Raw genomic sequence first — 26665 nt, 5'->3', positions numbered from 1 at the left:
ACTTTTTAGAAACATATGTACACTCGTATAATATTTAACAAGATGCATGAAAATTATAGGTATATAGTCTGAACTCCAGGCCCTAGTGCAGTGCTGCTTTTTTTTTTTTTTTTTTGTGTATGCGAGAGTTCATTAGAACATAAAGCAGAATACAAAAGCCAAAACAGGGATTCACAATAGATATATCTTCTCAAGTAACAAGTTCCATATGCACCTACCTATGAAATCATTGCTAGCAAGGCTTATAGAGTAGCTCCTCGTTGTAGAACAAAATCTCTATAGCAAGTCAATCAGCCATTTGATTACCTTTTCTCTTAATATGAGTTGCTCCAAAAGAGTTCGCGTGGCTCTCCAAGCATAGATATCATTGAGCAGTGGATTGTTTTCAGACCTGTAAATATATGGATTAAAAATCCAAGTGATTAGTGTACCTGAGTCACCTTTTAACCATATTTCTATTGGCTAGCAAACCACCATAGCATAGTATAGACCCAAGCATGCTCCTACTAACTCGGCAAAGGCTACAGAACAAGCGGGCAGCCCATGAGAAATTACATCATGGTACTGTTAAAACCATGTTCAAAGAGCCGATTAGCTAGCTGCTTTGCTTATCCAAAGATATCAGTGATGTGGATGAATCAGTCTCAACATTGGACTAATATCTCTTGTTTTTTTTCTTTTTTTTTGATAAGAAATATCTCTTGTTAAGTTAGGGTGCGTTTGGTTAGCCATTAAATTTTTTTTTTTACTTTTTAATTTTTAAAAAATAAAAATTAAAAAATAATATTTGGTAACATTATGAAAAGTGAAAAGTAAAAATTAAAATAATTAAAATAATTATTTTATATATAAAGCAAAAATTTTTTGCTTTTCAAAACTTATTTTTCAATTTTTTTTATTTTTCTGCATCTAAAATATCAAATCAAAAAGTAAAGAGCCCGAACTTTTCTTCCTGGTCAAGCTCTTCACCTTTCCACCCCATTTTCCCTCTCTTCTCGAATCTTTCTTTTTTATCAAGCTTTTCACCTGCCATCTCCAAACGTTATTTTTTGCTTTATAGCAATGTAGTTATCAAATATATTTTTTATTTTTTTTATTTTTATTTGATAATAAAAAAATATATTTTTTAAAAATTAAAAATTAAAAATAATAATCAAATGCACCCTCAGTATTTTAAGAGAAATTCTTTTTGCTTCACGATGTAGCTCGACCGCACCGCCATGGTGCTTGGTCGGCACATGGGCTCAGAGAATAAGAAATATTTTTTTTTTGAAACCGATGCTGGAGTCTGTGCAGCTATGAACGATTATAGAGGACCTCTAGATCCACATTCTCGATCATGGAGTTCTACTACCCACACTCAGATATTGGGTTCAGAATCCTAATAGTAGTAGATTAGATCTATTGCTGATTGCTGATTTTTGGTTCACATAATTGTTAGTTTAGATTCAGATTTTTATGCATATAAATTCATGTCATAGATCTGTTTGTAGAAGTTTTAAGATCAGATCTTATGCATGTATTTGTAGATTAAATAGTTTCATCTAATATTCTTCTGTGTAAAATTTTTGAAATGCATGCATGAAATCCCTGCGCATCCCAACATGAACTTCATGGACTCCATTTCAAATTTTATGGCTTCAAGCCATTTATCAGAGTCGGACCTCTATATTGCATCCATATAGGTGATCAGGTCCTCATTGTTCTCATCAAGTTCAACAGGATCCCTATCCCAGATCAAGAAACTGTAGTATCTGTCCGGTTGATGTGATACTCTATTGGATCTTCTTAACGGTACCTCTACAACAGGTTTCAGATTTGACATCATTAAATCTGGTTCTATGGGTTCATTAGACTATATCGGTTCTATTTATTAAACTTCTTCGATCACCACGGATGGTGCACCGTACAGGAAGAATTTCTGAAACACCAAACATTTTATCTGTACCTTGATGGCCATTGTTGTCCTAGCACACTTTAGCTTCCTCATGGGCCTCGTGAAGGCCTCCGTATTGCACGCGCCACGATCAATCACCACGGACGGTGCACCGTACAGGAAGAATTTCTGAAACACCAAACATTTTATCTGTACCTTGATGGCCATTGTTGTCCTAGCCCACTTTAGCTTCCTCATGGGCCTCGTGAAGGCCTCCGTATTGCATGCGCCAGGTGCAATTGGACCGCGCAATTCGGTGGATAACACGCCACGCTACCACCCTTGTATTTCACCGATTTCGAACAAGTGATTTCTCGATGATTCTATCTTACACTGCTGGTTCGTCAATCATGCAATTCCGCAACGTTAGTACGTTTTAAATTTAAAATTCCCTATGGCACCACGCTGGTGATATCTCAGGTGGCAGCAGTGAAATAAAAATTATATTTAAAAAATAATTTAATAATTATTTTTATCAAAAAAAATAATTTAATAATTTTAATTTAAAAAAATTAATAAAAATATTTAATTAAATTTAAATTTAAAAATAATTATCCATTTAAGTTTTAAATAAAAAAATATTTTTTTTAAAAACATAACTCAAAGCAATAGGGTGGAATGATTCAACTGCTGTTACAGGTAGAAAGTAATACTGTACTATTAGAGGCATTCAGAGGCAAATACTATAGTGCTCCAAAAGTTATTTTTGATATTTTTATTTTTAAAAAATTTAACCATTGGATTAATAAGCGATGGTCATAGATGGGTTATCTGTTATTTCCTGTAATTAGTCACGATCGTAGCTGATGCAGATAATTTTTCAACATCCAAAGTCAAATTCATAGGAAGGTGAATGCTTGGGATGATAATTTTTCAAAAAAATACAGACATTTTGAACCTTGCTTTCTTCCTCATTCGTATGGGGAGGCTTCCTCATTCCCGATCTCTGTCTTCTATTGTCGAGAAGCATTGAAGAAGAGGCTTTAGATCGTGGCAAGCTGACATTGGTGCTCATCGGAGGTTGTGGAAGTGGCAGCCATGATGTGTCCTCTTATCGTTGGCGCTCATCGGCAACGTAGGGTGGCAGCCATGATATCGTTGATTCATAAAATCATTATCGTATTGGTCTTTCCTACCAGAGGATGTCTTTCTCTTCATTTAGGCACTGTTCAAATCGACCAATTATCCAAGAAATACCATCTCTAATTTTCCGCTGACCACCTGTTCGATAAAATTCCGAAGCACTTTCCGACCAACATTTTCCCTCGAGTCTTTTGTCGAATGGTAAGTGGTCCCTTATGAAATTCTTTTAATTCATTTGGTTTAGTGATTTATGATTTGTGAAATTATTTTATATGGATCTGTTGTGGTTTTGTTATAGATGATTGCAGTCGACGCAGTTATAGTTTTGTTTTAAATGATTGCAGTGAATGCAATACATTCTTTCAGAACATCCCAGCATCGATGTTCTAAGATTGTTTAAAGATTATTTTCTCCAATTTTCTCTTGTATGGATGGGGCAAAGTACCCGTGTTTGGCAAACATTTTCTTTCTGTTGAGGAACCTATTTCCAATCTAAAGCATTGTCTTCATCCCAGCACTGACCATATTTGGCAAGCCTTTTTTTTTTCTGTTGACATACCCATTACTAATCTGAAGGCATTATCTTCATCCCCTGTTTGCTTTCTTTTCTTTTGTTATTTTTACTGCTTATCTGAAAAATTGGATATAATGTTTTGCCTTTCTTCTTCTTTATCTGTATCTCTTCCTTTGTAAATAGTTCCTAATTCATAATAAAAACTGGGCGGCTGCTTTCCTGGCCTCCCTTATCATCATCACAAAAAAAAAAAAAAAAAATTTTATAATTCATATATCAATTGTACTTCTAATTATCATATTAGTTCATATGTCAAATCTATTTTTCTTTAGAGTCATCTGATAAAAGAATTTGTTCAAGATGCTAGCAGGTAGAATGTAGGAGTATTTTAGCTTCTAGTCAGCCAATAATTTTGATGTTTTAGAAATTATTTATTGGAATATCTAGCCTCAGTTGCCTTTTAATTTATTTTTTTTATGGTCATGGTCATTAGAGAAGCTAGAGAAGAACATGTAACACAGCCCCATGTTCTTGATAGTATTAGTGCTGGGATAGGGCAAAGGAATTTTTTAATTTGTATTTGGTTTCTCTAAAAATTTTAAAAAAATATTATCAATATGCAACTGAGGTGTATTTGTTAAATTCTCTATTTGTATTATGTTATGGCTCCAACGACAGCATTCCTCGAATTTTGACAACCAAAAATTTTATATCGAAAGTGTGCATATATTTCGAGTGCTATCTAAATTAGATGAAAATAGAGGGGACACTATAAATTTATCTGATTATAAAGTTCAAAGATTTGCATGGATATGAACAAGATGGATAAATCCGGACATGGTAAATATTTTTTTTTTGGAAGTCTACATTTTTTTTTTCTATGTATGCTTTGGCACTGTTCTGCAACATTTTTCATTCTTTTTTTTTTTCTGTTCTATATTTTTATAATCATTACTATTTATTTTCTTTAGGCTTTATCAGCATTTGTCGACTATTTTTTTTTTGAAAAATGAATATCCTCAATTTTCAATCAATCAAATTATAATATATTGCAAGGGGTTGGCTGACATGGGTTCTGAGATTTAATGTAGTTGTTTGGCTGTAATTTATGTTGTCACCTGAAATATTTATTTTAGTGGGTATGCTATGTAATGTCATAGAGCTTTTTTTGTGTTTCTATTTTTTGGCTTAAAAGAAAGCAATGTTATCTATGACACCAGATTAGTTTGAGTGGTTGTGGGTGAATTTAATTGTCGGGATAAGAAATCTATTTTGTCCACATAAAAAGTTTATGCAGGTTTTGTACTTGTTTTTGATTCTGCAGTGTTATCTAAGTTTCTATTTTATCCACAAAAAATCTGTTTTGGCACAAAAAATCTATTTTGTACTTGGTTTTGTTTCTGCAGCAGCTGATCCCTGTGCACATTTAAAAAAAAAAAACCGTAAAGAAGACACGTCACAGTACATTCAACAGGATGTCATATATTTATAAATTGATAATAAGATGAACAAATAAATCTGACAATAAAAATGGAAAGAAATGATAAAAAGCCTGCAAAGGGTATGGAAGGACTAGTGAAGGCCGCAGACAAAACAGAATGGGTTGGAGCTTGTGGTGGGTTCGAAGCTTGAACAAAAGAACGCCTGAGTTGACACCTTTGGAGCTCGTTTCAACGACGACAAAATCCCCATTTTGAAGCTATAGAAAAGAGGTCACTGTAGATGTAACTAGTTGAGAGAACTGTCAAATTACGACAATACATGTTGAATAGTGGTCCGATAAAATAGATAGGCATTATCAATATTGAGGTACGATCGAACCGATATTGAGCTTGATTTAGATTCGCACGATGAATTTAGCGGTCGGATTAAGTGAATAGTGACAATCATACCACGATGGGATCGAGCTTGATTTGGATTCGGATGATGGGCATAACGGTACGATCAAGTGGATAATTACAATCAATGCTGAGGTAGAATCGAGCTTGATTTGGGTTCGGACGATGGGTATAGAGATCCGATCAAGTAGATAGTCACAGTCGGTGCTGGGATGGATTGAGCTTGATTTGGGTTCGAAGCATGAGTTTAGTGGTCTGATCAGGTAGATAGGCATTATCGGTGCAGAGGTGTGAAGCATGAGTTTAGTGGTCCAATCAAGTATATAGTCACAATCAATGTCGAGATGGGATTGAGTTTGATTTGGATTCGAAGCATGGGTTTAGCGATCCGATCGAGTGGATAGGTATCATTGGTGTCAAAGTGCAATCGGGCTAATATCGACCTACACTTGGTTTCTAGCATGGGTTTAGTTGTCCGATCAAGTGGATAGATATCATTAGTGCCAGCATGCAATTGGGTCAACATCGACCAACACTTGGGTTCACATGATGAGTTTAGCCATCCAATCAAGTGGATAGTCACAATCGGTGTCGGGGTGGGATCGAGGTTGACCTGGATTCGGATGATGAGTATAGCAGTCCGATCAAATGGATAGTCACAATCAGTGTCGGGGTGGGATCGAGCTTGATTTTGATTCGAAGCATAGATTTAGCACTCCGATCAAGTAGATAGGCATCATCGATGCTGGGATGCAAAGCATGGGTTTAGTGGTCCGATCAAATAGATAGTCACAATTGGTACCAGGGTTGGATCGAGTTTGACTTGAGTTCAAACGATGGATAAAGAGGTCCGATCAGATAGATAGTCACAATCAATGTCGGGGGTAGGATCGAGCTTGATTTAGGTTCGAAGCATGGGTTTAGCAATCCGATCAAGTGGATAGCAATCATCGGTGCCGGAGTGCGAAGTATGGATTTAGCAATCTAATCAAGCAGATATCACAATTGGTGCTGGGGTGGGATCGAGCTTAATTTGGATTTGAAGCATGAATTTAGCGGTCCGATTAAGTGGATAGGTATCATTAGTGCAGGGTGCAATTGGACCGACATCGACCTACACTTGCATTCCAGCATGGGTTTAGTATCCGGTCAAGTGGATAGGTATTATTGGTGCTTGGGTGCGATCGAACTGATATTGAACTTGACTTGGGTTCGAAACATGCAGGGCATCCAAATCAAATTGAGTTATATGATCTTCCATCCCATTTGAAATGAACTATAATTAAATCATAATTGAGCCAATTTTTCTCTATCGAATCTGTTAAAATGAGTTGGACCCAAATCGTGGTTGATCCATTTTCAACTTCATGACCGTCGTAGGGAGGCTGCAGTATGAGGATGCTGTAGGTACGAAAACATAGCGGACGATGATCCTGGGGTGAAAGACAGCTGAACGCGCCAGACGAGAGGAGGGGACGGTGACATTGTCAGTGTAGGGAGGCTGCCGGCATGAGTAGACCGTCGATACGTGGACCCTACAAGTGAGAAGAGGGGGGCGCTGAAAGGAAGGGCAATGCCTGCCCGCATGAGGAGGGGGTGGTCGACGAGAGGAGGGGGCAGTCGACGTTCCCCTCACAGGGAGATCGCAGCATGGGAAGGCTGCCGGTATGGGGAGGCAGCGAGTGAGGATCCGAGGGTCAAAGATGCCCGAACGAGGTGGGAGAGAGGAGGGCCCGATGATGCTGCCGGCATAGGGAGGCCATCGATGAGAGAAGGACACCAGTATGGAAACGCCGCGAGGGAGGAGAGGGGGGTGGCGAAGGAAAGTGGGCACCGAAGGGATCGAAGAACAATGAGGGAAGTAATGAAAAAAATAATAAAAAAAATCCTAAGGGTCACCGGTTGGTAGCCTGTTGGGATGGAAATCCCTTAATTAACCTCAAGTAATCAATGGCCAGGATGCTTCTCAATCTTCTATAAAATATATTTAAGAAGCACTGTAGCACAATTCTTATAAGATAATATTGTACTATTATAAAATAATATTACATTATAATAAAAATAATACTACACTATTATAAAGTAATACGATATTATTATAAAGTTATACTATAATATTATAAAGTAATACTGGATTGTTGTAAAGTAATATTACAATAAAGGAATACTACACTATAATAATATAATACTAACTTATTATAAAAGAATACTATATTAATATAATATAATAAAATATATTATTATAAAAAAATACTATATTAGTATAATATAATACTATTTTATTATAAAAAAATATTTTATTATAATAATATAATACTGTAGTATTTTAAAAGATATAAAAATAATTTCATTCTAAATGGATAATTACTTTTAACTTATGTTTGGAATAGATACGTAGTTTTATATAAAATTTATTTGAAAAATTATTTTTAAATTAAAAATAGAGTTGGATCTATCTTTAATTTTTTATTTAATTTAACAGTAGAAAGAGATATTACGAAGCTGTGGAATTTTTTCATGACTATCCGGATCCGAATTCGGATCCAATGGGATTTGAACATTCCTATCCGAATCCTATTCAAAATCAGATACGGAAGCCTTGAGGGTGCTAAGCAAGGGCTTCAAACTTCAAGGGGATCAGCATTCAGCCACGTACGGCGGCCGTGCCGACGACCGCATAGTTTGGTTATACAGCATTGTCGGTTGTCCCGCGGGACAGCGTACAGATTCCTCTCTCTCTCTCTCCGAGAATATTAGGCCCCCGGTTGCGGACTTCTCTGTCGATTGCCCCATGGATTCTTGAAGGTCTCCGCCTCCCCAATCGGCAGAACTGATCGAATCGCTTATCGTCCGACGCCTATCTGATCCGATTCCGGTGATCAATCATGGTACGTGGCAATCCTTTTGCCTGATTTTTGATAGAAGTTACGGACTTTTTTTATGGTTTGAGGCGTTACAAAACCCTAATTGTCTAGGATCAATCAGCGCCAGGGTTTCCATCATTCAAAAATAGGATATTTAGGTTTGTTGGAGTGATTTATCTGTTAGTCGAAGTATCCTCAAAACTTTCGCTGATTTTGAGGTATATCCATTGCAATTCTGTGATTCATACTATTTTCTTTATAAATCATTCGTTGTTTCTTGATGGCTGTGGGTTCCTAATTTCCTGTAAAGAGTGTTATTAATATTATTATTTGTTTGAAGTTCTTAATGACATATGCTTCATGCTTATATTATAAGGATTTCTTATGATGTTCCGAAAATCAAACACAGGCTGCTAAAATTTTGTGGAAAACATTTATGTTGGATTGAAGGTTTGCAAGCGATTTAAAGTGCTAATTTTTTTGATCGTTGGATTTTTCTTTTTTCTTTTTCTTTTTTAAAGAAAAGTTTGATTGTCAGAATCTATAAATATCCTCATGTTACCTTCCTGAAATATATTTTTTATGTACGGTTGCGTGATCCTTCTTGAATATCATGCAAGGATTTATCTTTTTTTTTTTTTTTGCTGGAATAATCTGATGTGCCCAACTTGTATTTCTTCTCTGTTTTCAGTCTTCCCTCGCAGCTGCCAGAGCAGATAATTTTTACTATCCACCAGAATGGACCCCAAAACAGGTATGTCTGTCATTATGGTAGTTGATAGCCTCCCTCTATTTGTTTTGGTGGGTTTTGTAACTCATATTTTGTAATGTTTACCAAAATTTTGCCTATTCAACGTTGTTTTTCCGCTTCTCACTTACAGGGTTCATTGAACAAATTTCATGGACAACATGCCCTCAGGGAGAGAGCAAGAAAGATAGACCAGGGCATTTTAATCATAAGGTAAGATGTTTCGAAGTCAAAAAAGAAAAAAAAAATGAAGCATCATGTCTGATTGATTTTTCTTTTGTTTGCTAATTTTGTGAGCTAATGCTATGGTCAAACTCCTCGTGATGTTCTTTTTCAGGTAATTACATTTTGGTCAAGGGTCAATAGTACTGCCTCGTGTGTGTGTGTGTGTATAGAAGCAGAATTATCATGCTTAACCTAAACAATGCACAAGACTTAAATGTAGCATGTTGATAATCTACTGTCTTGAAATTACCTGTTTAATGGTTGAAGATGTTAGATCTGTAGTGTCTTGATGTTTTGCAATCTAAATCTGTATGTGAAATAGATTTTAATGGAAATATTGAAGAATGATGTTAGAGTTTTCTTAGATTTTTATAGATTCAGGAGAAGGAAGTTATCAAATAAGAGTAGGGAATACTCCTCTTATTTGTTCAACCAACAACTTAGAGATGAATAAACAAGCAAAAAAGGTGAAGGTATATTTGCACCCAAGAGGAATGATATTTGAGGGCTAGAAATAATATGTATGTAATGGCTTAGACTTGGATTTCTAAGGATCCATAGGATTTAGGGGTGTCTAGTTTCTAGCTTGGAGAGCTAAATAAGCTTGGGGAGGTAAATAAATTTCAGAGCAGTAAATCAGCCCACTTTTAGTGCGATCAAGGTCTATCCAAATTATAATCAAGGGCAGTTACTTAGATGTTAAGAACATTGTTGCATTTTCTAGTTTAAGACCTAATTATTTTTCAAATTTAAAAGCTTTTGATATACCGAGGACAAACCATCAAGACATTCTGTATGATAGAAAGGAAATGCCAAAGAAATAACAATTTAAAATTATAAGGGAAGAAATCACACAAAAAAGGAGTGGTCAAAGAGTAAGCAAGACTCATGGGATGGAAAAGACCTGGAAAGCATGGAAGTATGCTACAAGAAAAGTTGAGGAGAAAGATGCAAGATGAAAAGAAAAACGAAAGTTTAGAGAAGGAATGGTATCATCAGATAGCTGAAACCCATGAGAACCTGCCGTTGGGAAGGTTTTTGCTCAGCCTTGTGTGCCATGCAGAGAAAGAATGGTTATCTGGATATTTATGTGTTCAAATCCAACACCCAAGTGAAGAGGCAGAAGCAAGAATGGAAGAGGAATAATTATTAAGGCATCTAGCTTTTGATCTCCATTAAACAAGCCAAACTTGCTTTATGTGCCCCGCTAAGTAACTTTAATTGGTTTAAGCCCCTTATTACTTGAGTGAGACCAACCAAAATAAAAAGGAAATGGTGCCAGACGCTGATATGATGTGGGAAAGGATAGTAGGGGATGAGGGAGGCTGTGAGTAAGAGAAGAGAGAGAAGTAAGAGGGAGGCATTGAAAGGGCATATGTTTGCAGGGATGGTAAAATGGTAGTTGGGGAGACCTTAGCTGCCACACCAGCAAACTTAAGTCATTCTCTCTTGAGGGCCCTTTTTTTTTTACCTACACGAATCTGCATACATATATATGGACCAGACAAATCTGCATGGATATGTGCAACATACATACAATTGCATACTCATGTTCAATTGGTCAAGATATGGATTGCATGAATGCCTTGAAGCCTGTGCATTCCCAAGCATCCAGGTGACAACTTGTAACAACAATCAGGCGAAGGGGGTTTGAAGCAGTTTTATTGTATTTTTATGGGGTTATAGGAGAAATGATTTTGAGACATTACATTTTGGGGGACCTTGGATTAAGGAACTGTGGGTGAAGTAGAATCAAGTTAGCCTTCTCATTCATGGCATGAGGCTTGTTTACATCACTGATTCTGTTTCTTTACTGATTAATATCTTTTCTTGTTGCGGTATCCTGGATTTTCTCCAGATTTGTTTACTCACTTGTCGTGGTAACATTGACTGATTCCTTGAACTTCATGTGTTTTGCCAGGATAGTGATTTTTTTATATTTTGTTGCATATCCCTCAATTTATTATGCGTAGTTGTGGAGTTCCATTGCAAGAAGTTTATGTTATAGAAATAGGTGATTGCATGATTCTTCTGTCCATGAAAACAATCCTTTGAAAAAAAATAATAATTATATGGACGCTATCTTTGATCTGGATTGATGTATACTTTATATTCAAAACAAAGGCATCAGTTATTAGGGTTTTACTTTTTCAAACATCGTATCAGTGTTAAAGATGCATCTTTTGCATGTATCTGAATTTACCTGTCTTCCCTTGTTTATTTGAGAAGTTAAGCAGGAATACACTTCTGTGTCATGATTCACTTTTGAATGAATGATGGATGACAGACTAATGAATTGCAAGTTCAATTTGCATCTTTGAATGTTGACCTGGTTTTGCATGGTGAAACTTTAATAATTGACATCTTTGTTTGCACCAGTTCTTTATGCAAGTTTCAATATTTTCTCCATCTTCTGAGCCCATATGCATCTGCTCAATTGTAATATTTTGTTTGTCAGATTCGAGATGCCGTTCAATGTCTGGTGTGGGGGATGCAATTCAATGATTGCCAAGGGTGTAAGGTTCAATGCTGAGAAAAAGCAAGTGGGAAACTATTATTCGACTAAGGTACTTTGCTTAACTACCAAGAGATCTCTATCAATCTTCCAAATATGCTAAACAATCCAAAGTTCCAGAACCAGAAAACTTACCTTGTCTCACTGTTCTACTTGGTTGGGTCAAATTGAGACCTTATTGAAGCTCTATCATTTTTTACGGTCAATGAATACTTAAACAGATTGATTTTAGTACATGTAACGAAATAAAAAGAATTCAAGTATGCCTCCCCAAAAAAAAAAAACAAAAAACTAATATTTACGCTAATGTATTTATGCCATAATGAAATGATCTTATTTGCTACTCCTGTACAAGTCACTAGCTCGAATCTTGATTTAGTTTGAGGGTGTGAATCGATGATTTTATAAAATGCCATGCATTTTACCTGATCCAGTCAACGAGAATTTATTAAACTTGGCTCACCACTTTCAAGTTCAGCAGCTTGGCCCATTCCTTCGTATCTTCAATTATAGATTTGCAGGAACTAAGAATGAAAAATCAGAACATTATGACCTATTGAACATTAAAAAATGCTGCAATATGAATATCATTCTGGTTGGCAATTTTATTCATGTTATTGTATTTTTTTTTGATGTTACCGCTAACCTGCTGTTAGGTCTTCATATTCTCAAGATGGTATTGGTTTTCATGGTGTTACACCAGCAGGTTCAGTTATCCTACATGATAAAAATTATCATCTCTCGTATGCTGTCTTGGATATCTCTGTTACATTGGCCTATGAAACCATGCTTTCCTGTTTGATGATATATGCATCTTTTCTTGGTTATCTGTGAAATATAGCCTCCTTACCTGGTGAGACATGCATCGTTCCTTTGTTTTCTGGACAGTGGTACCTTTTCCTTGCTCGTGGTATAATGCCCCGAAATATATTTTATGATTAACTTGGGTGCTTAGCATTTAGTATGCATGGAAGTTGTTTTCTCCCATTGCAATGATAGTGGTATATCATCTTTTTCATTCTTCAGTTTAGTACCTTGTCTTTCATGAGGAAGATTTTGTTGGGTCAAAGGGCAGCAAATTATAATTAGAGTCTGTCCAAGGCACTCGATTGCCTGGTTACTATTGTTGTGCAATATGTTACTTTTATTTTCTTAGGTGAGTAGTTTTTTGATCATAAGAGGAACGAGAGAAATGCTAGGAATCTGCTTAGGTCAGGCTTTGATTAAAAAAATTATGATAGATGCTTGCAGTCTTCAGTTTTTGCCCCAGTCTGCACCATCTGCATTAATTCTTTAGTTAAGAAGTAGCATGCAATTATGTTTTTTCTGAAAAAGCAAGTTACCAGTATTGAGGGTATTCCGGGAACCTCTTTCATTTTATTTCCAACATTTTTTTTTCACATTTTACTATTTTACAGTGTTCTTTAAATGGTGATGCGGTCTGGTAGCTGTTGGCTTGTATCTTCTTGTTTGAACTGTCCTAGATGTGTAATGTGGTGTCTATGTTATTAGATATGGAGCTTTACCATGAAATCAGCATGCTGTAAGCATGAAATAGTCATCCAGACAGATCCAAAAAACTGTGAATATGTCATCATTAGCGGGGCTCAGCGCAAGACTGAGGATTTTGACATTGAGGATGCAGAGACATTTGCTTTTCCAGCGGATGAAGGTCAACAACTTACTTCCCCTCTTTAATGAAATGAATAAGTTGTTCCTACACTTTCTTTCTTGCAGGTTTCTTTTTTATTTTGGTTTTTTCATTTGTCCTGGTATGTTTCTCACTAAAAAATATGTTGCAGAAAGAGGCAAGCTTGCTGATCCCTTCTATCGTCTCGAGCATCAGGAAGAAGATCTGCGGAAGAAGAAGGAAGCTGAGCCATTGCTTGTCCGCCTTCAGAGAGTCTCAGACAGTAGGCACTCTGATGACTATAACCTTAACAGAGCTCTCCGTGCTCGTCTTAGAGTGAGCTATCTGATGAATTTATGCCCGAATTTCTTCTATCATGGTAGCATTCTGTTCATGGATTCTTATTGTTTAGTTATTCTTGTCCATTTTAGAGTCAGAAGAAAAGGGTAGGTGAAGAAGAGGAACGTGCAAGAAAGCTTGGCCTTGGAATACGACTTCTTCCCCCCTCTGAAGAAGATGCAGCAGGCGCAGCTGCTGCGAGATTCTCTTCAAAGTTTGATGGGAATAGGAGGGAGAAGCGGGCAGCAATCAAGGCTTCCTCCATTTTTCCAGAGTCATCAAGCTCTGCATCAGGGAACAAACGTTTAGAACTCGAGTCAAAAAGGAGGAGAATAAAAGCAGCCTCCGCATCTGCTCTGTTGACGGGTAGGGTCAAGCCATCATCATGGCAGCTCAGTCAAAGATCTGTGAGCGGACAAAATGGAATATCGGTGGCTTCAATCCGCCGCAAATAGTTTTATGAATGTAGTTCCAGTTTCCAGCAGTGGCATCATATGATATAGGGTCGGCGATACAGTGACTTTGATTTGCTAAATGGTCCGAAAATCATCTTGAGGAATTTGGTTACACAGATTCAAGAAGATCTTCATCTTCAGGAAGTGGGCTTGTGACACAAGGGGTGGTACGAATGCTGAAATACTGTGCCATTCATTCTGGCAATTCGTGGTCAATTTCAAGGAGAGGTGTATAGTTCATAACTATGAATCTTCTACCATGCATTTGTGTTTTTGGTTTAATTTTGATGCATCATCTGGTTGTATGGAAAGGAGAATTGTAACATTGTATGCAAATGGTGTTGCCTTCTGTTTCTTTTCTTTCTGTACACAATTATCACTTTACTATTCCGTTCTGTATTCTGAATACTGGTCTACCATAACTGTCATGTCTGCGAGGCAAGGTAATCTGTCAATTGCTGTTGAGGAAGCAAGATTCAAGATTTTATTTGCTTGTGTTATAGAAATTACACGATTCCCGGGCTCTCTGGCCATGTTGAAAACTTTGGATAACGGTGTTGTAAGACTGAGGCCACCCTTTTCTACATTTTATGCATAATAACGGGCGAAAAAAATGATGGCCACTATAATATATTATTTACCTTCGTAACGGTCTGTGTTAACGTAAATGACGGCTTTTTGCTTGGGTATTCAAACAAAATGCTAGTTTGTTTAAAATTTAAAATCTTTCAATTAGATTCCCCTCTAGACGTGCATGACATAATATTTTTTTTATTTGATGTCTCATTATTGTGCATTATTTTCGTAATAACATAATAATAATAATCATTATAATATATTATTTTATCATTAAAAGTTTAACATTAGTTATTAAGGTAAATAACAGTAATTATAATAGTTACGATGATCAAAATCATTTTTTGTAGGTCTGTCGTAGCAATATAACACACGCTATGCAAAGTCTTGGTTTTGATATATTGATGGGTAAATAAAATTATTTTTAGGTACAAATGGACGGTCACATCAATCTAGTACGAGAGCAGTTCAAAAGGCTAAGATACATAAAATTTCATAAAGTCAGCGGATAGTTTTCGTCCTATCTTTATAGTTAGTCGTCGGAGTGTTTGGCAATAAAAATTGCCATTCAATCTGCTGAAATATTCACCTCTCAGTAGACATTTCAAACTCTAACTGCAACAATTTGATGAAGAGAGATCCAGATATTTCGGATAAGCGGATGACCCTCGAGTCTCTTGGCATCTCCCTGAATCCAAGAAATGATAATAGCAGAATCACCTTCCAAAAAAATTCTCTCCGCGTGAAGTTGCTGTTTGACAAAGATGATACCTGTCTAAGCAGCGTGAAGCTCCGCAGCGTGAAGGATCAAAGATCTCCTATTAGAGACCGAAGGATCTAAGAGGTGAGAGTCACCAGCTGCCAAAAGTCTTCTATTAGGGCAACGGATATCAAAGCAAGCTCCATCCTTGTCATTTCTGGCATTACCATCAAAGTTAATCTTTTTTTAACGGATCAAATTGTGACACTCTATGGCTAATTTAATGTGGTTCTAAATATACATAAACAACAAGTGTTGTAGGATCAAAAAGATTGTGAGCCGCATTTTTTTTTTAAATCAAAATTTTTGGTCTGTATTATAAACAAGACAGATTTGAGCTAGTAAATTTTTGATGTGACCCTTATCCAACATTATCTATATTTGGCCCTATCTGACCTGATTGTCACCTGCATGCATCTGCCATATATATATATATATATTTTAAAAAAAAAATCAAGAAAATGCTTGGAGAGAAAAACAATGCCTAACAATTTCTTCTAATTCTTCCATTAACTAGGAAGGCTACCCTGCTAATTGTATTTAAAGAAAAGGCAACCAAAGACATCAGTCCTGAATAAGATCCAACAGCTGAGATTGTAGTGTGTCTTTCCAATTGCTATTCCCGCCATAGTCGGCCCCTTTACTTGACCGCTAATTATCTTCCTAATATGTTTAGTATGAAAGAAGGCAACACTTTGGGCAACTGAGGGGACGTTGATGTTGCTTTTGTTTTCGTTTTTGTTGTTCCATCATACACAATAGAGCAACTCCATATAACGCAGTCTAACCATTGCAGTTTAAGCATCATTTCATTGATCATATGCTGATTTTATTTTACTTGCACTAGAACATGAGGTGCATCAAGTATAAAATGATCTCTGAATCAAAACCATACTTATGGGCTCACTTGGATCCATTAAATGATCCCAGAGGTAAATACGCCCCCAAAAAAACCGTGGGACACTTGTCATCAAGCACCAGCCAGTCTCCCAAATGAAAAGCTCCACCCACCACCCCAAATCCAAATGACAGTACTACCAAGATCCCCTCACCCTCATATGGGGGTGGGTGTGACCGAACCCCCCCGCGGCCTTCTCTAAGACAGAGAGACCATTATTGCCGCATTATAAGTAGAAGTCTCTCTAGAGGTTTGACAATTGAGTGCGCCCTTTCTTCCTTGGACGTCAAGGAAGACAGTCTCATTGGAAAAAGATCGCCCAATGCGGAGCTCTGCTCCCCTCCGCATAAAAAGGGCCAAGAAAAACTCAAACCCAATTAAAGAAACCCAACAAACGGAGTCGCAAGTAAGCAAATCCACCTCCCATTTCAACACATCACTCCACCCCCACGATATTTCTTATGTCGGTCCATTCAACTCGAGCTGGCAAAACTTGTATACCCCCCATCCCCTCTCACTTAGACCCATGAATCCCCCTTCAATTCACCACCCTTCTCCACACCCCCCATGGCTATGAGAACACCTCTTCTCCTCTCTCTTCTCCTTTGGCTCATCCTCCTCCTGTTTTTGTTCCACGGATGGAACCATCTAAAGCCTCAGAGCACCTCCCTCTCCTCGGCGCCTCGCAACGTGCTATCAGCTAATAAGCTCGATTTCTCCACAAGACATTCTCACCACCATCATCATCACCACCACCACCACCAGCATCAACATGGGCAGGCGCGGCATTCCACCGTGGTGGAGGTTAAACGGAGTCCGGATGAAGGTGACGAGATTGATCCACGGTATGGCGTGGAGAAGCGGAGAGTCCCGACGGGCCCGAACCCATTGCATCACTAGGTGATAATGTTCTCATAGCCATCATCTAATGGGCATGGAAGGTGCAGGAGAGGGAGATGAGGGATGGCTCATAATGTTCTTGCTGCATCAGATTCTTTATAGCTGGAAGGAAGCTCGATTCATCTCAATAATCCGCTGCGATGTGTATGTATGTTGGCTGAGTATTTTTATTCATATGATCAATGTATGTACTGTGAAAGTAATGTAGAGTTCTATTCTGTTCTTGCCAAAGTTCGTGTCTCAACTCTCAAGGAAAACAAAAAGGAAAGAGACTTTTTTTTGAGAAAAAGAGGGAATAATGAGGCATATGGTTCATTGGTTTGTGATCATGATGTGTTGGCTTGCGTACTCGCAGGGGGAAATGTGTCAAGTGGTCATTTATATTTTACGTTTCATTTTTTAAGCCTAACAAATGAGTAACGGGGAAGGCACGGTGTGGTACAAATCACCACTTGATTTTGAATTTAGCCTGATAATAATTGTTGTGCGGAATACGTGGCCCCATTGAACTAGTTGTTGACTTCAAATTGCTGGGCGCATGATAAGGGAGAGGGTTGTATCTTTCGCACCAAAAAAGATTCCCCTTCCTTCACGTGAATCACCATTGGATCACACAATCGTTTCATTGAGATATGTACAAATAGATCAATAGATAGGTTCGAAATGTTTTGAAAGTTGTGCAAAATACGATCAGATAAGTGATATCGTAAAAAAAATATCAACCATCCTTTCATACGAAAGATACAACCTCAACCTCATGGTAAAAAGGTTGGCATCAGCTACTTAGAGCGTGATATTGTGGCCTCAACGAACACACATTGGAGTAGGCCGGGAAAAAAAAAAACATCAAAATGCATGTGTCGAACACTACTATTGTCATAATAATTAGTATTGGTGGTTACAAAACTTAGCAGAACGCTGTTGTGGTAGTTTCTCAGGGTTAGATGGCGTAATTATTTGTGAACCGGGGATTTGATGTTAGTGGGGATGATGATGGCATATGGGTGGTAATGGCTTTGCACAGTTGACCTTTGCAGCGTGCTCATGGATGTGAAACCACTTCTAACGTGGGTGCGGAAAGAGGAGGGTATTCACCTACTACCCGGCAGGTGCAGGATGGGATGTCCGGCAGGAACCGTGGCCGACTTTAACATCACCACCGTTTGATGGTTGATTATTTTTTTTTGGTTTTGAGCAAATAATGACTTTAGCTATGTACGAAAAAATAATACTTTTTGTGTTTCTTGATCTACTTAATAGAAATAGCGTCAGATTGGATTCTAAGTGCTTTCAATTGGTGGGAACAGTTGACCAGACTTAGCCAATTGATTAAATTTTTTTCTCCTTTGTACTGGCCATGTGTGAATCTCTGTTTCCACGAAAACGATGGAAATTCAGTGGGGCAATTTAAGTATAATGTAAGGCCACGATGAGCAGAGAATCTAATCCAATAACACCTCCAAATTTCTGAAGTCTAATCCAATCCAACTCAATTTCATGTTGGGATTTTTCTAACCTAACCCAACCAATTTCTATATTAACTTCGGATTAGATCCGGCTAGCTGGATTGGTTCCATCTTAATTTCTAACCCATTTTTATTGGATTGATATTTAAGTTGAAGCCTCAATAAATAAAACCCACTGATATATTTAAACATAATTTAACAATATTAAAATTAATTATATAAATATATATATATAAATAATTTATACAAAATATAAATATAAATTATTTATTTATCTATTATTATATCTGGTCGGATTAAGTCAGGTTGAGCCAGATTGGATCAAGTGAAAGCTTGATTTGAGTTAGGTTCAAGGCTAATCCTAATCGAACCATACTTGAGGACAAATTAGGAGTTTTGAGCCCAAGCGCAATCCAAATTCATAAAACCTAAACATAGGTTTACTAAAAAAGTAAGTTGGAAGGGTGGATTCAGATTGAAGCCGATCTGAGTTGAACCCCCAGCTTGTTAATAGTCTAGCAAAGATAAGATCAACCCAAACAACCGTCGACTCAATCAAAGGTATGGTAGTCTTGCACATGTTGCACATTCATAATCTATGTGCAGTCGAGATCTTATTAGTACAGATGATGAAACCAGAAGCAACTTGAGCCCCCGCCCTATGGCATCTTGAATTTCCTCATATAAATTTAATGATTCAAGAAAAATGGTTAATCTATGAATGAGACTAACATTATGCCCATTTAACATTCCTTTCCGTAAATATTTTTGAAACACATGTATGGGTTCCAGTGTTGTGCTTACAAAAACCGAAGAAAAAAGAAATATTTTAGAGTTTGAGTACAGATCACTACCTTCGTTTTGAATAAATATATATTTTTTGTTAAATTTCTTTCTTTACATGACCCGCGGTTCCAACTTCCTAGTCAATGATCTCTTTTCTTAGTTTCTTATGACAGAAATCATCTAATTTTGTTGGAAGAAGTCAGAATATTCGTTTATCCAGTCCTATTCTTGATGTACTTCAGATTTCTGTTATAACTAAGCGTAGATCGTATAGATCATTAATCTTGACCCTTGTAGATAGATGTTTATTTATTTGTTTATTTATTCTTATAATCCTTTAACCAGCGAACAAACCGCAATGTAGATAAAGAATACTACTTAACTAATGCTAGAACTTCCAATCAAAAATAACCATATTGCAGAAATCAAATGACCTGAGACCAAAAGCTGCCTGGGACACGGCGGAACGGGTTTCGTTATCAGGAACTCCATAAATTTATTTATAGTTGCAAGTGCGGTTCAAATTTAATATTGCGGTTTCGATGGCAGAGTTATGAGTTCCCATACATTATTCTGAAGGGAGATTCTTTGATAGTTGTTAGATGGCTTCACCATCTGTGAATATCGGTTCTCATCCACCTATTAAAGTTGTTGGCAAATAATTGCTATTCTTCATTTTTTTAAGATGGTATATTTATGAAAAAATAAATAGTATGATTGATGAAACGAGATCTTCTGCATGGTGCTGTGCATATATTGAAATATTCAAAAAAAAAAATTGATTATGTGATGTTTATCTAAATTATTCAAATATTTTTGAAATTTATCTATTTATCTTTCTTTAATATTTTAAGGCGTGCCACTTATTTTTTAATGGATGTTTTTCTACGATACTTTTTAAGTACAGCAGAAGATCCGTTCTCATGATTGATTGGATTGTAATCTATGCGGCCAATCATGCTGTAACTAAATTATGGGCTTCTCTATCAATGTCTTTCATGCAATTTTTGGATATTTCACATGTTGTATCTTACGGATGTATTTGCATAAGAATTGTATAACATATTTAATTTATTAAAATAAAAAAATAGCTTCCGAGGAATAATCATCCTCCATAATTCCCACCAGAGACAACATGAGATGTATTACCTTCCTATTCCTTTTCCGTCTTACTCAACCAACTGCCGTCCACCGTCCAAACCATTGGTCTCCAAACTGGCTACTAGTAATTTTAATTTATATCCCTCCCTTCCCGGCATAGCATGTTAGCTTAAATGCCACCGCACGTACCACGTGGCCGTATACCATGCAATCACCTTGTCATCCTCCTGTAAGTCCTATTCAGCATGCGCTCGTCTCGATGATTAATCCATATAAAAGAGATGAGCTAATTGATATGGTGTGCAACCATGCTGGTGCATGCAATGTCTGGTATCATTGGCTGATATAACTTGGCTCTCTTCATCTTGTACAATTTGCTGCCAGTTTTTCTAAGATTATGTCAAGCCTCCAATGATGTGATGTAACCTAAGGCTGAGAATGACCTTGGAAAATAATGTTGGTAGAAGCTGATATTGCATAGGTGATCCGTCATCATGCTTGTTTCAACAGCTCAACATGCTTCTTCTGAAGATGTGCAGAAAAAAAAAAGAAAAGGAAAAATATATATATATAAGAAGATACATGTGAAAAATCATAAAATCAAATGACGTACCACACTAATTTGTACCAGTGAACCCATCTTTAAATGCTAATTATCAGGCTATGCATGAGTTTAATGTATATTTTGCACTTAAAATTGAGAATCTTATAGAACTCACATTTGCAAAGGTATCCGACTGCTTTTCACCAAGAAAGCTCAATTTAACTATAAAATGTCTTATTTTGGTCAAGCTGGAGCTTGAATAACCTGAGCACATCATATTAAAAAGTAAATTAAAATGTTATATTATGACACCATAAAAAGACTAGAATAAGAGAGCTGAAGGAATTAACATCTCAAAAAAATCTAATATAGTTCAAAAAATATAAAAAGTATAACAAATAAAAAGGCCATTATCTTTCACCTAAACTAGTTCCACTACCAGATTCAGATCAAGTCAGATTCTCGGGTCGGGTTCCAGGGTCGGGTCGGGTCCTAAAAAGGCCAGGTCACCAGGATTTTTGGGTTGGGTCATGATCCAACCCGTTGACCGGCAGAGGTTCCTCTTCCTAGCAGCAATGTATGCTATTTTGGACGGCATTATTAACTGCATGGGATCGTGCAGTGTTCGTTCTCCCAATCCGAGATCACGAAAGCTATTATGTTGGGCGGCAAGTATCGATTTGATGAAATCCAATGGCTATAACGGACTATAAAATAGTCTGTCGACGGAGACGCTGGTCACGCGTTTAGATAGAAGCAAGATAAGATTTTTTGAGTCTTACCTTCATTAAAATTCAAAAAATATCAGCAGAGTCCCAAACTCCCAATGGGATTACGCTACCAAAATAACAAAGGAGGCGTGTCTACTTCCACCACGCGCAACTGTAGTTCCGGGAGTTACCGGGAGGTTAACCACTAACGCTGAAGCTATCTATTTAAGAAATTAAGATGTGATGTGATGTGATACCAAACCTTCCAGTGGAAGCAATTGGATTGGAGGCATGGGAGGAGGACGACGGGGTTCCGATCATCTCCCTCCAGGTACCTCCCCTCTAAATCCCCTTACTCTCTCTTCTGCAGAGTCGGCCGATGAGGCGGACGCCTCCTCCTCCTTCTCCGATCTCTCCCCGTCCGTCTCCTACTCCGAGGCCAACCCCGGCGACCACTCAAGCCTCGCCACCGACCTAGAGCCCGCCGACGATGAGTCCCAGCAGCGGCGATACAAGACATATTTGGAGGTCTTGGAGTCTTATGTGACCCCGCCCAGAATGCCACCCCATGCCCTCCAAGCGGCCAAAAATATCATCGCAAGGTAAGGAAAAAACAGAATATAAACTACTTTGGTGTGTCTCCGTTTGGTTTTGTTTTGCTTGCTTCAATCTTTTGTTGTTGATCCTGGGTAGGCATCGGCCTGGTGATTGGATCGAGGAGGTCGGCGGTACCAAGGCGAGCGATTACGATATCCCAGAGACCACGACGCTGCTTCTGGTCGGGCCGAGAGGGTCTGGCAAGAGTACCCTCGTCAACAGGATCACCAGGGTCTTCCAAGATGACCCGTTTGCGCCCGACAGAGGACAGGTTTCCCGTGAGTATTCTTACCTTCATATTCCCCCAAGTTTTTTTTTTTTTTTTCCTTTAAATGATTAAGGAGGCAGCAATGCTGCCACCCGGCTTTTGTTAAACAAGAAAGTAAAATTTACAGAGCTGGTTAGCAAGGAAAAACGAACCGTAGAAATTGTGGGGACAACAAAAGGGGTCGCTATAAAGAAGTTTCAGAGATAGCAAGTAGCCAACTGGTTACTGATTTAATGAAAACAAAGGGGTCGTATTTCCCCAAGTTGGTACCTGTTGTTTATCTTATTGCTGCTTTTATTATTTATATACATATATATATGTACCGTTGCAGATAATGTGTCGGTTACAGAAGGGTCCTGCTTCTTGCAAGAGTACATGATTCCGAGGAATTCGAAGTCGCTTTGTGTCTATGATACACGTAGTTTGTCGACATTGTCATCTGATAACTTCAAATTGCTCCAACATTGGATGATGCAGGGGGTCAGTCATCGACAAATGGTGATCAGGTGAGAGTATGTGAAATATGGGTTATTTTGATGTTCCTATAAGATCTTGGTTAGTTGTGATTGTTTAGTTAACATAAATGAGAACTTGAATTCATGTGTCATGATGGTAGGAAGGACAGTGATTAGTGAAGAATGAGTATGGTAGAGTAACTGTTGGAGTTGCACAAATTGAGAGCAAAGTGATAAAGAATCCATTAAGATGGTGCGGATATGTAACATGGCTGGTTAGGAGAGGGCCAAGGTCTTTCTTGAAGGATTTAGGAAAATGAAATCTAAAGTAAGTAACATGGCTGGAAGTTGTGAGAATGGTTTCGAAAAAGCTTGCGAAAATAACATTATTGGTGAATAAAGATTAGCAAGGATGATCCCAAATAGTTAATGGTAGAAATTTATTTATGATTTCGTAGCGATGCATGTATTCCAAATGTTGTAAGTTTTTGTGATCCATTAAAACGTGGAATCAATTGGTGATCTCTACTATGAATATTATGTACATCAATCTTGATTATTTGTTCTGATTCTCAACTCATAGCAATGTGCATTTTGCTTCTTTTAATAATGACTGCCTGTCTCCTCTTAACGCTTGTTGATTTTGATGTTAAAACTTCTTGATTTTGATATGTTATTGATATGTTGAATTTCTTTTTTAAATATAGAAGCGTATATTTATACGTTTTTGACATATGTCTGCCTTCTTGTGACAGGGACTCAGATGATGTGGTTACAAGGAAGAGAATAAAAGGCACAGCACAACAAGGACAGTTTTGCCCTTGCCAGAAGAGGATGGTGAACTTTGTCATATTTGTTGTTGATGGAATATCTGTTCTGAAATCAATGGATGACAAGGATACACAGTACAATGACATGCTTGCTGAAACTTTCAACTATCCGTTCTTGTCATTCCATGGTGTGAATCTTTTGTATGATCTTAGTGTTTTAATGTATAGTTGATTATAAAATTTCTCTGTTATTGTTTCTTTGGTACATTTGTTTTTGCATATTGTCCCTAATTCCAACATCAGGTTCTATTTACCTTTGATTATGAGCGGCAATAACATTTCAATATGATTAATATTTATGCATTGTATTTTACTTGTTTGGGTCATCTTACATATTATTGATTTTTTTTTTTTGGCAAGTTGTTTACTTTTCTAGGTTGAGTGTGTCTATCATCAACAACAAATATTAGTTTACCAGATTATTATTGTTGTATGGGCAAAAATTATGTTTATCTTAACGACTCTGATATTTTTTTTCCCTTTCATAAGTTATGATATAAAGGATATATATATATACTGTGTTTGCATGCATTTGCTCTCTCTCTCTCTCTCTCTCTAATAATGCATTCTAGGTTTCAGCATGAGGTGAAATGGTTTGCTTACTATGCCATCCCGCTGCTACTTGCATGATACATAGTGTAATTCTTGATTACATTTTTCTTTTTTATTATTAGGGATTGAATTTTTGATGTAATGATGGGCTACTAATGGTCAAGCACTTGACTTGAAATGCAGTTCCAGATATTTGATTGGTTTATTAGATGTAAGTGAGTTTACAAAATATCAACTTACTTTGATCTCTCAGTTGAGAGCTACAAGGACCACCTTCCTCATGGCTTTACTCATGTTCCTGACAAAGTGGCTATAACAAGACTTTTGTCCTTGTGGCAAAGACAAATCTACCCATGTTTCACTTGTTGTTTTCATATCTCATTGGTTGCCTTTCTATAGATGGATATGAGGAATGCCTTTTCTTCAAATGATCTTTCTGAGAAGGTCTAAATCATAGTCAAATTGTTGTCACACTATCTGTTGGCTAGAACAGGTTCCTTGAGCTGGACTTTAGCATTTTTCCGTTGCACTAAAAGGGAGATAGAAGGGCTAAAACCCTCTTCACTCAGTACTTGCCTACAAGAGCTAAGCTTTTTTCACTTGGTCCTTACATCATCATCGTTCTTCTACTATTTCTTGATGATGCAATTGTGACTAAGAGGTGATGCTTTGACTATCTTCCATCTAAGGCAGCATCCCCAGCAATAACTCGAGATGGATCTTCATGCTGTCTTCTCTTCTTGTATCTAAATCAGCTTTCATTTTCATGTTCAATCATCACTGATATGTAAAGAAATAACGGGTGGTATTCTGGGGAGTCTAATCATCCAGCTTCTTAACTATATCGTTCAGTAATTTTGTTTTATGGTGTCTCTGTCTAATTGCAAATGTAGATTGAGTTTTCTAAGATAATTTCTAAAATTCATGAGAGATGGGACTGATGCTTAAATCCAGTTACGGAAGAGCCTAAGGGTTTTCACTGGATCAGACTTCCTATAGACTAGTTGAAATAAAATCAGATGGATTAACTACTGTTGGATATTTAAGTAAAGGAGGAATTCTAACATATAGCTCCTGAAAACTTTGAATGGTTTATTCCAAATGAAAATCTCCAGATATATAATATACCCTTACAAAACTGAGTTTTGCCTTTGCTGTAATTGAAAATCGCATACAGTTGCAAGCTACAGATAATGAAGCTGTGGTAGCATTGATTGTAATTTATGTGTTCGCTGGATGGCATGAAGTCTGAAACCTTTATTTGATGCATTGACACTGCTATCACAAACTTGGGTTGTCATGTATCCAGTACCATTTTATTTTCTTCCTTGATTCATTTATTTGTTTCCTGTTGATATGTGCTGTTGCTAGTCATTTCCAACTCTCCTGTCTATGAATGATATCTATGTTTGGCCAAATTGATTAATATTTGTCCCTCTGTGTTATTGTAGATAACAAGCCAGTTGTTGTGGTCACTCATGGTGATGAACTCTCAGTCTCTGACCGTGCTCATATCCGTACCTATTTGGGTGAATTATTAGGAATTCCTCCACTTACACAAATTTTTGACATCCCAGGTGATGCAAGGCTGAAATGAGTCATCATGCTTGATGACAATGATTCTGATTTTTTTGAACTCTAAACATCATGTGTGCAGGTAGAAATGAGTATGATACTGAGTTGGCCATAGTGGACATGTTGCGTTATTCTATTGAACATTCTGACAGGAACCTTCCTTTTAAACATAATTTCCTCTTAGAGGTTTGATATCTTGTCCTTCAAAGAAATCTTGTTCTCTTTTGGAGCTCTAAATTATCAGAATATTTTAGAAGTTATTACTTTCTCGATAACATGGTATCCATTTATTCCCGTTGTAAGTGATTGAGTTCATTTTTCCTCTCTCCATAGTTACCAGTCATGCAGCTGCATAAGATTTTGGCCATCCACGTTTGTTCATTTCATAACTTAACATTATTCAGCATTAGAAGTTTAATGTTGTAAGTGATTTAGTACCTTTTTCTTTTCTCATTCACAGAATTTGGTCATTGAGCAGCATTCAATTGCATCTTGTTTCT

The 26665-nt window shown here is 37.2% G+C and overlaps 2 protein-coding genes across 2 annotated transcripts in view; both read left to right on the top strand.

Moving 5' to 3' along the window:
• Positions 1 to 8101: 8101 nt before the first annotated feature.
• LOC105048536 (uncharacterized) lies at positions 8102 to 14502 on the top strand. Its single transcript, XM_010927863.2, has 7 exons — positions 8102 to 8259; positions 8927 to 8989; positions 9117 to 9196; positions 11667 to 11775; positions 13236 to 13395; positions 13526 to 13689; positions 13785 to 14502. The coding sequence occupies exons 1-7, from the start codon at positions 8257 to 8259 to the stop codon at positions 14145 to 14147; spliced, it is 942 nt and encodes a 313-aa protein (XP_010926165.1). The 5' UTR covers positions 8102 to 8256; the 3' UTR covers positions 14148 to 14502.
• A 7546-nt stretch (positions 14503 to 22048) lies between these two features.
• Positions 22049 to 26665, top strand: part of LOC105048535 (uncharacterized) — a 6924-nt gene continuing 2307 nt past the window's right edge. The window contains exons 1-6 of the mRNA XM_010927859.4: positions 22049 to 22490; positions 22582 to 22763; positions 23085 to 23259; positions 23964 to 24166; positions 26042 to 26167; positions 26248 to 26351. Of these exons, the coding sequence (XP_010926161.1) occupies positions 22180 to 22490; positions 22582 to 22763; positions 23085 to 23259; positions 23964 to 24166; positions 26042 to 26167; positions 26248 to 26351 (1101 nt within the window). The 5' untranslated portion in view covers positions 22049 to 22179. The remainder of the gene's footprint in view (positions 22491 to 22581; positions 22764 to 23084; positions 23260 to 23963; positions 24167 to 26041; positions 26168 to 26247; positions 26352 to 26665) is intronic.

The sequence above is a fragment of the Elaeis guineensis genome, chromosome 7 (assembly GCF_000442705.2).
Source record: "Elaeis guineensis isolate ETL-2024a chromosome 7, EG11, whole genome shotgun sequence".
Classification (NCBI taxonomy): domain Eukaryota; kingdom Viridiplantae; phylum Streptophyta; class Magnoliopsida; order Arecales; family Arecaceae; genus Elaeis; species Elaeis guineensis.
The sequence above is the reverse complement of the archived record's forward strand: the minus strand, read 5'-3'. Positions and strand labels throughout refer to the sequence as shown.